Source organism: Dama dama, chromosome 9 (assembly GCF_033118175.1).
Source record: "Dama dama isolate Ldn47 chromosome 9, ASM3311817v1, whole genome shotgun sequence".
In the NCBI taxonomy this organism is placed as follows: Eukaryota; Metazoa; Chordata; class Mammalia; order Artiodactyla; family Cervidae; genus Dama; species Dama dama.
Window position 1 is genome coordinate 75,614,735 of NC_083689.1, and position 11,837 is coordinate 75,626,571.

The 11,837-nt window shown below is 38.3% G+C and overlaps 1 protein-coding gene across 3 annotated transcripts in view; it reads left to right on the plus strand.

The window, feature by feature from the left end:
- The window catches only part of GABRG2 (gamma-aminobutyric acid type A receptor subunit gamma2), a 118,017-nt gene extending 106,879 nt beyond the window's left edge, over positions 1-11,138 (plus strand). For 2 of the 3 annotated variants that reach the window (XM_061149486.1, XM_061149487.1), the window contains exons 7-10: positions 359-511; positions 6,700-6,905; positions 8,923-8,946; positions 10,350-11,138. In XM_061149486.1, the coding sequence (XP_061005469.1) occupies positions 359-511; positions 6,700-6,905; positions 8,923-8,946; positions 10,350-10,625 (659 nt within the window). In that variant the 3' untranslated portion in view covers positions 10,626-11,138. The remainder of the gene's footprint in view (positions 1-358; positions 512-6,699; positions 6,906-8,922; positions 8,947-10,349) is intronic. The other variant, XM_061149485.1, reaches the window with a different exon arrangement.
- Positions 11,139-11,837: the final 699 nt, after the last annotated feature.

Below are 11,837 nucleotides of genomic sequence, written 5' to 3' on the forward strand. Positions count from 1 at the left end.
TTATAACTTTTTATTTTGTATTGGGGTATAGCCGACTAATAATGTTGTGATAGTTTCAGGTGAACAAGGAAGAGACTCAGTCATATGTATACATGTATCTATTTTTCCCCAAACTCCCCTTCCATCCCAGCTGCCACATAAGATTGAGCAAAGTTCCAGCCCTGTACAGCAGGACCGTATTGGTTATCCATTTTAAATACAGCAGTGAATACAGGCTGGGTTTTGCTTTTTGTTGTTTTTGTTCTTAATGCAGGTGGATTAAAACTTTTAAGTGCACATGAGATTGATAGACAACTTATTTTCAGATGCTTTCTAGTTTTGTTAAGGGTCTTCATGGTCCATCTTTGTTCTGTTCCAGGGGATTATGTGGTCATGACTGTCTATTTTGACCTGAGCAGAAGAATGGGCTACTTCACCATCCAGACCTACATCCCCTGCACACTCATTGTTGTCCTATCCTGGGTATCTTTCTGGATCAATAAGGATGCTGTTCCAGCCAGAACTTCTTTAGGTGAGAGACAGTTCTTGTGTTGTAGTGTCCCAAGGTAAGTACTGAACAACACTCATCTTTATTCCCCCTTCTAAGTTGATTTGCTTTTAATTCAGTTAGTAATTACATAGAAATGTCATTTATTTAAAACTAGCACACTGAAACAGTGTTTAAAGCTTCTTAGTTCTGTTTTGCTAAATTCTCTCCTTGCTTTCAAAGTGTTAGTTGGTCAGACATGTCCAACTCTTTGTGACCCCATGGACTGTAACCTGCCAGGCTCCTCTGTTTATGGGTTTCTCCAGGCAAGAATACTGGAGTGGATTGCCATTCCCTTTTCCAGGGGATCTTCGCTACTAGACCTCCAGGTCTAGTAAGCTTTTAAATAAATTAACTGTGGATAAAAATATTAAAAAAACTTCTTTTTAGGAGATTTTTTGTTTGTTTTGGTCTCTGGGCAGTTGTATACCCATTAGAATTGGTTGTATTTATCCTTTCCCAACACTGTGTTTAGTGATGCCAGTTTGGTAGCTTGGAACATGGAAAGAGATAAACACATGGAAATAGATAAACACAAAAAATAAGGGGCACCTTTTTCCTAGGGAATCAGTTATTACACATGTACTAGCACACCACTCGCTACTGATTAATTTCAACATGCATAATTATGGTGATGACATTTGAAGGCATACACATACATAACTAGCTCTTTACAGAAGAGCTGTTGAAAAGATTATTTTGGAGAAAATAAAATTACCTATGAAGGATTATTTGCAATTTGCTCAATCTCTTGTTGGTGATACCTGTCTTGGAGTTTCACATCATTTTCCTCACATAAGGAAGAGGATTCAAAGATTATTACAAAGCCACAGACTCACAGGAACACTGGAGGCTAGGTCCATGAATAGAATTCTCATGCTACATAATATTTCCTAAAGACTTAACTAAATCTATTGAAAAATGAATTATGAGGCTGCTATCCTCTTTCATCATCTGTGTGACAACTAGGACCACATTTTCTGTCTACTCTTTGGCTAGAGGCAGTATCATGTAATAGTCAAGAGCTTGGATTTTGAAGTCCAACAAATGGATTTCAACCCTCATACACGGTATGGCCTTAGACACATCCTTTAGTCTTTACAAACCACATTTTACTCACATGTGAAGTATCATTTCCTGTATCTAACTGTTGGGGTTTGTATTAGGTTAAATAAGGTACTCCATGCAAAGAGCACAAAACATAGTAGGGCCTCAGAAATACTAGCAATTATAGTCATTTTCTGACAAAGTGATCTGCACCAGGTTATTAAAACTGAGAGCAGCAATGATTACTGGGAAAAAAAGACATCATTTGCATATTTGTTCTTCTCCAAACCAAATTTAGTCTCCCATCTGTTTCAAAATAAGGTTATTTTGATTTTTTCTGTTACAGGCAGTACTTTAGGTTACAGGCTGTATTTAACAATTATAATATCTTGTCTAATGCTACATGCTAAGACAAACCCAAAATATGTTGCTACTCTTTAGGACGATTACTTGTCATCGTGAGTAGAATGCACCACACTACTTGCTTTCTGTGTCTGTCACGTCGGGGTATCAGTCAATGTCGTCTTCACTCCCAGGACAGCGCCTGATCCACGGCAGGCACCTCTGTGATTAGTCAAGTAATGTATGCATTTATGAGTGGATGGAACAAGCACACTGATGCATTCCAATCTACCTATCCCAAAAATATCTTAAGGGAAAGATTTCAAATCAGTCTCTTCTCTTGAAGTCTAGATTCCTGCGGGTTAAAAACTCTCTTAAGGCTTTAGTACTAGCTCATTTCCAACCACTTGTTCACTGAGTGCTCACCGGCAAGACACCATAGCGGGAAAAGAAAGGAAGGTGAGTAGGCTGAGGAAGGAGGGACAGAGCCAAGAGCAGGTAGGTGCTCCTCTTACTCATAGCCAGTCATCCTCACTGTGGTCCTCATGCTCTTCCTGCTCTTTAGAATAACTGCATGTAGAAGCTGTAATGAAAACAAAGGTTATTATCACATTTTTAGAGCTAAGGAAGCAGAGGCGCCGTAAAGTTAAATGGTACTCACAAGGCCACTGCCAGCAGACAGCAGATGTGTGCCTTGGCTGATGAGACCTAGATTGGCTCTGGGTGTGAAGCCCTGTTGAAGGGCCACTTTTGGGAGAAGGTGGGGCGGTGAGCTGAGTCAGTTTCTCCACTTTAGCTTTGCAGTCTCAGGTCTCTAAATCACTGCTTCTTAAGTTCAGCTGTGTATTTAAATCAATAGAGGGCCTTCAAAAGGACAACTGCCTTTGTCCAACCCCAGGATATGCCTAATTTAATTTCTTGAGAGCACACAGTAGGGTAGGGGTGGGGTGGAATTTAGGATAAAAAAAGTTTAGGATTAAAAAAAACAATTCCTCAGGTCATTCTAAGGTGTGATCAGGTTTGGGCTTAGGTTTAGGAACACTGATCTAGATCATTGAGTCCAATTACCTTTTCCAATGTTTATAATCAAGAGTTGAACCAGATGACCATCAATGCCTGTGAACTTAAAGTTTATTGCCACAAAACAGAGAGCCACTGTGTTTGATGAGTGAGATAAATATATCCACGTGGCTGAGAGTGTGACTGCTTTCTAAGTGCAGATCACAGCATTCGAGGTCATTTTGTAGGTTATAACACTTGAGTATAGTTTAGTACACAGGTGGTAGCTGGTGAGGTTTAATCATGGTACAAGGATGATGGATTAAACAAGGAAAATACCTCTTGGCATTTTTCACCCAAGTGATGAGGGTGAAGCAACATGCCTAAAGAGCTTACTTCATGCCAAGACTGAAGGAACTGAAAAAAACTTATGGATATTTTTCATCTATCTCAAGTAAAAGAAGTCTAGTTTCTTTGCTTAGCAAAACTGGACTTAAAAACCACATCGAACAAAACACATTAGGCTATCTTGTTGCTGGTGAATCAGTTAGAATTACTACTTGTCCGTTCTTCACTGTTCTCTGTGGCTCCAAGCAGACCTGAAAATATCTTGAAGGAACTTTTCAAGATTCTTCTTTTACATGCCTGCGATGAACTTCCATGTAGCCTAATATCAGACATGCCAAATTTTCTTAAGTGAACTTATCCATGATATCTGCTATGAATACTGACATTTTCACTTCTCATAGGTCATTTGTGGTTTGAGGCCTGAGTGAAGACCAAAAGTGCCAATTAATTTTTGAAATTATCCCACAAAAATATCAGCTGTGATTAGGTATAATCAAGAACTTCTACATCAATTAATACATAGACAACCTAAGTGAAGCTTTTTTACTTTGAGAAGCAGATCTTTCTTCTCTAAAGTAAATGATAATAACACCTTCTATTTATTGAGACTTTACTAGGAATTGTCACTCTATGTTTATGATTTAATTTAATCTTCATGAGCACCTTATGCAGTCACTGCCATCCCCAGTTTGTACTTGAGAAGCTAGACCACTCTTATGTTTCCATCATGACAACATGGAAGATTCACAGATCCACATCATATCCCAAACTAGGGATTTGGGATAGCTAAATCCCTAATAGCCCCTAAGAATGTGGTACTTCATCCTGCACATTATGGACCTGTTTATAGAGAGGAAATACAACAATGTGGTTTAGAGCATTGCATTTAAAGTCAGACCTGCTGGGCTTGTAGGTTCTCTCTATCTCTTACGGGTTTACTCTTTATGTGCTCAGTTTTGTTTTTGTTTTTCACTTGCAAAAAGAAGGATAACAGTGCTTATTACCTAATTTTGAGGGTTTTCTGGGATTATTATACATATCAGGTACTTGACATAGTACCTGGTCAAACGAAGAGATTCTTAAATGTTAGCTACTGTTATGTACAACTAAAATGATCCTCCCAAATCATCAATATGGATTCCTATTTTCACATGTAGGTTGAGTCTCTTTGATCTTTCATGTATACACTATTCTTCAATTGTTTTATTTATTCAACAGATATTGAGTCCTAGCTCTATATTCACTATGGGGTTACAATGGACATCAAGATCCATGTTTTGTCTGTTGTCACAAAGTATGTAGACTAGACAGAGAGATGGATTACTCCATAATCGCTAATGATGGAACATGAGAGAGGCCTCAGTCTTTATGACTACACTTTCCTTGTGGAGGGCCTCTATTAAAGGCTACTTCTTTCTGTGAAGTTCTTCTAACCAACAATGATCCTTCCCTTCTCTAGAATTTCATGAAAGAAAGTGAAAGTGAAGTCGCTCAGTCGGGTCCGACTTTTTGCGACCCCATGAACTATAGCCTACCAGGCTCCTCCGTATATGGGATTTTCCAAGCAAGAATACTGGAATGGGTTGCCATTTCCTTCTCCAGGAGATCTTCCCAACCCAGGGATTGAACCCGGGTCTCCCACGTTGTAGGCAGACACTTTACCGTCTGAGCCACCAGGGACACACAGTGTATTAGAGAAACCTGATACTAAGCTAAGTGTTTGTAGAAACGTACCTAAACTCTTCAAAATGGCTCTGGAAAAAAAAACCTGAGCAATTAGGAAGAGAAAAGTCAATGTCCTTCTTTGCTTAACCTTTCTTCAAGAGTGGCTGGCTCCCCTTAACCATCTTTGGGGCATTCTGTACCCATGTTGTAAAGAGAGAAGAAAATCCTATTTCTCTTTTCCTGTATGGTGATACTGTTCTTAATCTCTGTAGCTTCCTTCCCCTGCTCCTCAAGTTTCTCGTGTCTGATTCCTTCTGAGTTTCCCAGCACTGCTCTTTGAGGCAGAGACATTGACTCTCTCCTAGAAGTATCTTGGTCTGAGTAATAGAATGAACACACAGCATTAGATAACAGAAACTTCCCCTCTCCCCTGCCTCTAACAAAAATGTTAAGTCACAAGGCTATAGATGGTAAAGGCTTGGGAAGACCATTTTTGGAGTACAGAAAAGTTGCATCCAGTCATGATAAGAAATATTGAATTAAAATCATAGCATGATAAGAAATGGATGGGTCTTCAAAAAGATAGTCAAACAGATGCAGAAACTGAAACCTAGAATACTGAAGTGAATTAAGTTACTATAACTGGAGCTAGAACCTATTCAGGTACTGAATCCATGTTGCCTTTGTTATAAATAACACAGCTGTGAATACATATAGGTTGTCTTAACTTTGTTGTTAAATAATTACTGGGGAGAACTATTTTTCTTGGGCACTGTTGTACAATGGGAAAAAGGAATGTTTTGAAATCGGACATTTAACTTCTGTGCTCACATCTTTCTACTACTTTACTGTCTGACACAGAGCTTGTCTTTTGGCTTCCTTTTCCTCAACTATAAAATCAAAATGAAAATATCTGCTGTAAAGATTCAAAGAGAGAATGCACATGAAATACTTATCATAGTGCCTGGACATTTTCAGTAAATACTAGTTATATCACTTCTGAGATGCCTATTTTCATCATATAATAGTCTCTAAAGAATTTATACATCAAAACATGTCAGTCACACATGAAGTACCTCCTCTATTTAATACCTTTAGAGGGCTTCTCCTTACACATGCAGGCTCTGCATAACTTAACTAGGTAAGTTCTATTTACCTAGCATCACTGTGACTTGGCCGCCCATCCCAGGTATTCTAAAAATTCAAAAGCAGATCAGGTTTCCCTTCTTCAGAACCTCTCCTTAATTAATTCAGTCAGTTCAGCCCAGTCACTCAGTTGTGTCCAACTCTTTGCTACTTTAGTGTTAATAGCCAGAAGGTTGGTTTCTTCTCATTTTTTAAGCTTCACCTTAAATATCACCTCCTCAAACAGGCCTTCCACCTAAGTTCTCACTGCCCCTGTCCTTCTGCACAGGGCATACCATAATCTGTCATTATACTTTTCTCTGCTTCCTTGATTCATGGTGGGGTGTCTCTCACTGAAATACATATGGGCATACATAAGGGACATATGGGCAGAGACCTTGTCTGTTTTATTTCTCAGCACAAAGTCAGCACATTCTTAGCACATTTCTCAGCACATACGGTAGATGACACATGGTAGGCAGGAGGTACATATCTGTGAACAGTGTGAGTGAATTCCAGTCAAGTCTCCTTTCCCAGAACTGAGGCCACTCCTCGGCAGTCACAAAACACATTTAGTCTCACCAGTGAGACAGTGATCCAATGTGCTGGTGTGGTCACAGGATCTGTTTTATCCTGCCTTCCCCCAGGAATCACCACCGTCCTGACAATGACTACCCTCAGCACCATTGCCAGGAAGTCTCTCCCCAAGGTCTCCTACGTCACAGCGATGGATCTCTTTGTATCTGTTTGCTTCATCTTTGTCTTCTCTGCTTTGGTGGAGTATGGCACTCTGCATTATTTTGTCAGCAACCGGAAACCAAGCAAGGACAAAGACAAAAAGAAGAAAAACCCTGTATGTATCATTTCTCATTGGGCCCTTTGACATTTTTATGCAGAAAGATCATCTGGTTTTGTTTTGGTTTGGCCTTGCTCGGTCTATCTGTGGGTTATCCACACTCTGGTCCCCAAGGTGAAGATAGCACGTGTGAGTTTGGCCAGGCTACCAGGATTCATGAGTAACTCGGGAGAGACCAGATTCACTGAGGCAGACTGTAGCTCTCTTCATTTCACTGGGAGAATAACCATGACAGGAAACTGCATTCATCTTTTAGTAGCTGTTAGTTTAGGTTTCACTGACTTTCAGCTGTCTGATTCTTAACTATAATATTTTAAAATTATTGATGTTTTAAGTCCTTCATCCAGTGCTTTCCAATAGGAAGCCATAGGTTCTTAAAGTTTCAGGGATCACCATACTTTTGCAAATCATTTAGAGTGTGTGTGTGCATTGCCAGAGGACTTCTGTTGGTTTTATACTCAAAATATATATTTTTAGCCTCCCTGTGTTATCATGTTCTCATATATAAATGAGTATTATTTTATATATATCTTATGAGGCTGCTGTGAAAAATAAATGTGGTAATGGATGTAAAAGACATTAAATAGTACCTGGCATTTATAATTGATGATGATGGCTGATGTTGATGATTTATATAGTTACCAACCTGGATTGAGTTCAGTGATTTGGAAACAGGTAAGATGATTTCACCTTGCCACCAAACTTTAAACAGAGTTGAAGAAGCACATTATAAAAAAGCCTAAAGTAACTTTTCTATTATGGATGCTGAAAAGAGCATGTAGCTGCCCATTTGCCCACTTAAATCCAGTGTTTGGTTCACAGGAGGCCCGATGAAAGTTAAGGTCCATTTCTTTCCAAAAATGGGGCAAAGGAACTCACCCACCCTCCTGTATTTACAGCCGTTCCTGGTCTTCTGCTCTAAAGGCTGAGGGCCATGCCAGTGGCTAGCTTTCTGACCCATGGGCTTTGGGGAGCTGAATTATAACCACTGATTCTAGCCTGAATCCTGATGCATCTTCAGAAACCCAGGTGAAATTTGACAAATGGCACATGTTATTTGACTGTAAAAACATTATAACAGGTAAAGAAAGATGCATCATTATTTTCCATGATTAATGCAAAATAAATGCTTATCTTCAATTTCCCAAATAATCACTACACTTTACGCAGCCCCTTCTTTTTCTGTATGGCCTCTCTTTCCCTTTGCATCTTTTCTATCCTTAGTTTATTTTCCTTGTTGTGTTGTTTTTGTTCCCTCCCCTTTCTTCACTTGCCATTTCATTTTCCCCCCAAAAGATGATTCTGTCGCCATGCAGCATTATTACCTGCCAGTAGTAACAAGGGAGTGAGGGCTGACAGTGGACAAAAGCCCTTTGGCCCTTTCTATTGCAGAGTGGGTTTTGTCGCAGATAGAAACACCTGGATTCCTTAGACCAGGGTCCTGGTCCTGAGGATGGCAGAGAGAGAAAACTTGACAGAGGAGAAAGGGAATTGAAGAAACTACAAAGATCAAATTACCCAAGAACTCTATGCACATTTCCCTTTTAAGCCAATTAGATGATTTATCAGAACTAGCTAGAGTCTAAGTTGTGACTGAGAAGCTAAAATTTCACTTTCCCATTTAATATGTTCTTGGGTTCATTATGTCAAGACTCTCCTGGTTAAGGCCTCCTTAATAATAATCAGAAAATAAAACCAGCATTTCTATACAGGGAAAATAGGCAACAAAGCTTCCTTACAAGTGGGCAGTACTGAATTTTGCAGTTAGATCACTGTAGATTAATTTATCAAAGATTTCACTAGGAATCTCCAAAATTTCATTTTCCAGCTTTAGGCATATACTTTATCCCAAGTTCAAAACTGTCCTTCTGTGTTTATAATTTCAGTTCATTTCACTTGCTATGTTTTCAAAATGTATTTTTAATTTATCTTATTTTGTCTCTTTTTTTTCTTTTTTTCCTTCTTTTAATTAAAAAAAAAAATGCGATTCTCTTTTCTGTCTACAAACCCAAAGCTTCTTCGGATGTTTTCCTTCAAGGTATAATGTTTTTGGAATGGAAATTCACTGCATGCAACTGCTGGATTTAACTATTAATGCTTACATGGTGTTTTATTTATTTTTTATGAATAGACATTTAAGCATTCTACTAGAGATAACACATTTAAGATGGAAAAAGTTCTTTAGAATTTTAGAGTTGATTCAGCAACCCTACATTAATTCAGAGGTTTTGACCTAACATGAGATTAAAAATCTCTAAGCTCTATGAGATGTCATTACTGAAGTGGGCCTCATTAAATATCAAAGCCAAGACTTACCCTCCTTTGCAGATAAAAATGGAATCCAGTTTCACTGGTTGTACCTACCAAGTTCCATTTATTTCCTAAAATTTAACTCTGTAAGTCCTAATTCAAAAAAGGATTATTTTTCAATAACTACATATAATAATTTCCATTGGCCTGAACTCCACATGTTGGTTCTACAAAAATGATGCTGTCTTTGAAATGTTTTAAATTAAAACACCCATCCCTTCCTTCCAGGGTTATCCAGGGGCCTTTTTAACTCTATCATACAATATTCAATGAGATTTCTATCCTCAGCTGAACTTTCTGATAGCTGATTTAAAGACAATAGGATTTGTATTTATATCATTCCTAAAACTAACTTACCAAATTAACATTAAATAAATTGAGTTTTCTAGAAATTTTATAATTGGTGCAGCAGGAAAGATTATCATTTAATTAATTGGTACTAGTTTCTTCTCAAATCCTCAAGAGAGTTTGACAGCTAGTAACATTTAAAAAATTTCACTCACATGTAGTTTAATATCACTGACATTCTGAAGCTTCTAAAGGGTGATGTTAGACAAAGTACTATATTACTTTAAAGTATAAGCCCTACCATTGTGGTATAAACTCAGGAAGCTTCTATATTTATATATAGCTTAACATTTTCTGTTAAAAGCATTTAACACATTTGCTCAGTGTAATGGGGTTTACTATTTGCCTATATAGATAAGCATGTACACAAAATTTGATTTCACAATTGACTCATTTTTATTTCTCTGTCCTACTCACATGCAACACCATTAAATGCCTTCATGTAACCAACCTCACATCTAATATTTACTAGAATAAGATTCCATGTAGTTGTTTGGTTTAAATCTTCAAACTTTGAGTTCTTTTGGTGTTCAATCTTCTTGCTATAGCTTATTAGCTTGGTGGTATTATTTTCAGCTGCACTGCTTAAGCTCAAAATTTGAAATCTGCAACTGCTATCCTTCTAAGTTCAATTTCACCATTGTAGATCATGATGTCATAGCAATTCCCTGAATACTCATTTTCAGATTCATCATTTGCACACTGGGGACATTGTGGAGACACGGTCTGGGATTTATCAGGTAAAACTAACTCTGATCCCTCTGCTTCCCTACTCCATCTTAGGCCCCTACCATTGACATCCGCCCACGGTCAGCAACCATTCAAATGAACAATGCCACACACCTTCAAGAGAGAGATGAAGAATACGGGTATGAGTGTCTGGATGGCAAGGACTGTGCCAGTTTTTTCTGCTGTTTTGAAGATTGCCGAACAGGAGCTTGGAGACACGGGAGGATACATATCCGTATTGCCAAGATGGACTCCTATGCGCGGATCTTCTTCCCCACTGCTTTCTGCTTGTTCAATCTGGTTTATTGGGTCTCCTACCTTTACCTGTGAAGAGGTAGGGGTGTTACTGATGTGGGTCTTACTCACTAAATCTCACGAAGAGATGTCCTTTCTAAGTCTACTTACATGACCCCCTGGGTAGTTCACTATACTCTGAATTTGTTTCTGTGTTGCAACCTGGTGAATTGTATTCATGTCATACTGTTGGCACCCAACTCTCCTATGGTAAGTGTAATCTGAAGTATAATGTTTGCCGTGTCTCAAAACCTGCAAGGCAAAGTGAAATTAGAGCAAGAAAACTGAATCAAAACAAGTTTTTCTTTCAGCTACAACAATTGCAATCATGAAAGCCATTATTATTTACAATGGTGGTATCCTTCCTGAATTCAAAATACAACTAGATGCAAAAGACCCAAAAGTGTACCCTCTGTTCTGGGATGAAGTTGTGGTAAATTTGATCCCCAAAGGATATCTCCCTAATTTGAGAAAAATCACAACCTGCTTTAAATATAGGAACCTAGACTAGAAATCTATTATATCTCCATTCCAAGATATGAAGGAAACTTCCTCCACATCACATGTACAATGATGTAAATATTTCAGTAACATAGAATGCTTCAAGTTTAATGCATGCATCTCTCTAGAGCTGAAACAAGTGGACTGAAGTTAACATCATATTGTCTTTTATTCTGTGTCTTTGGGCTCTAAATGATTCATGAATGTAATTATATGGGTTTGGATTTGGAACAGGAGAGAGGAATCTTCTCCCTCGCATGAAGATTCAAACATCTTGTTTTTTGTGTTTTTTTTTTTCCTTGTAAGACGTATTACAACACTAAGTAAAATGCAGAATGGATAATTGACATTTGCCACCTTGAAATATGCCCAATTTCATAGAGTATAAATAAATGTACGTGCTTGCTACTTTTTCTTCTTTTTAGGATAATAGGTCATCACAGAACTTATGCTCAAGATCTGCTTCTAGTGACTGTGAGTGCCTTGTGGGCAGAATCCTTGTAATTTCTTCTTTGGGTTCTTAGCACCGTGTAGAGTGCTTGGCACACAGCTGGTGCCAGTGAGTGTGGTTTGAAGTGAACTGGCTTTAGATGCCTCTGGTAAAGCTTTCTGAACTGGTCTGGAACCAGTGATTCATCTTTTCATACAGGCATTACCCAGTGCTATTTGATCTTGTAGAAGTAAACAGAAGGATCCAAAGAACTTTGACTATTTTTGTTCATTATTACACATTTTCTTTAGGCAAAG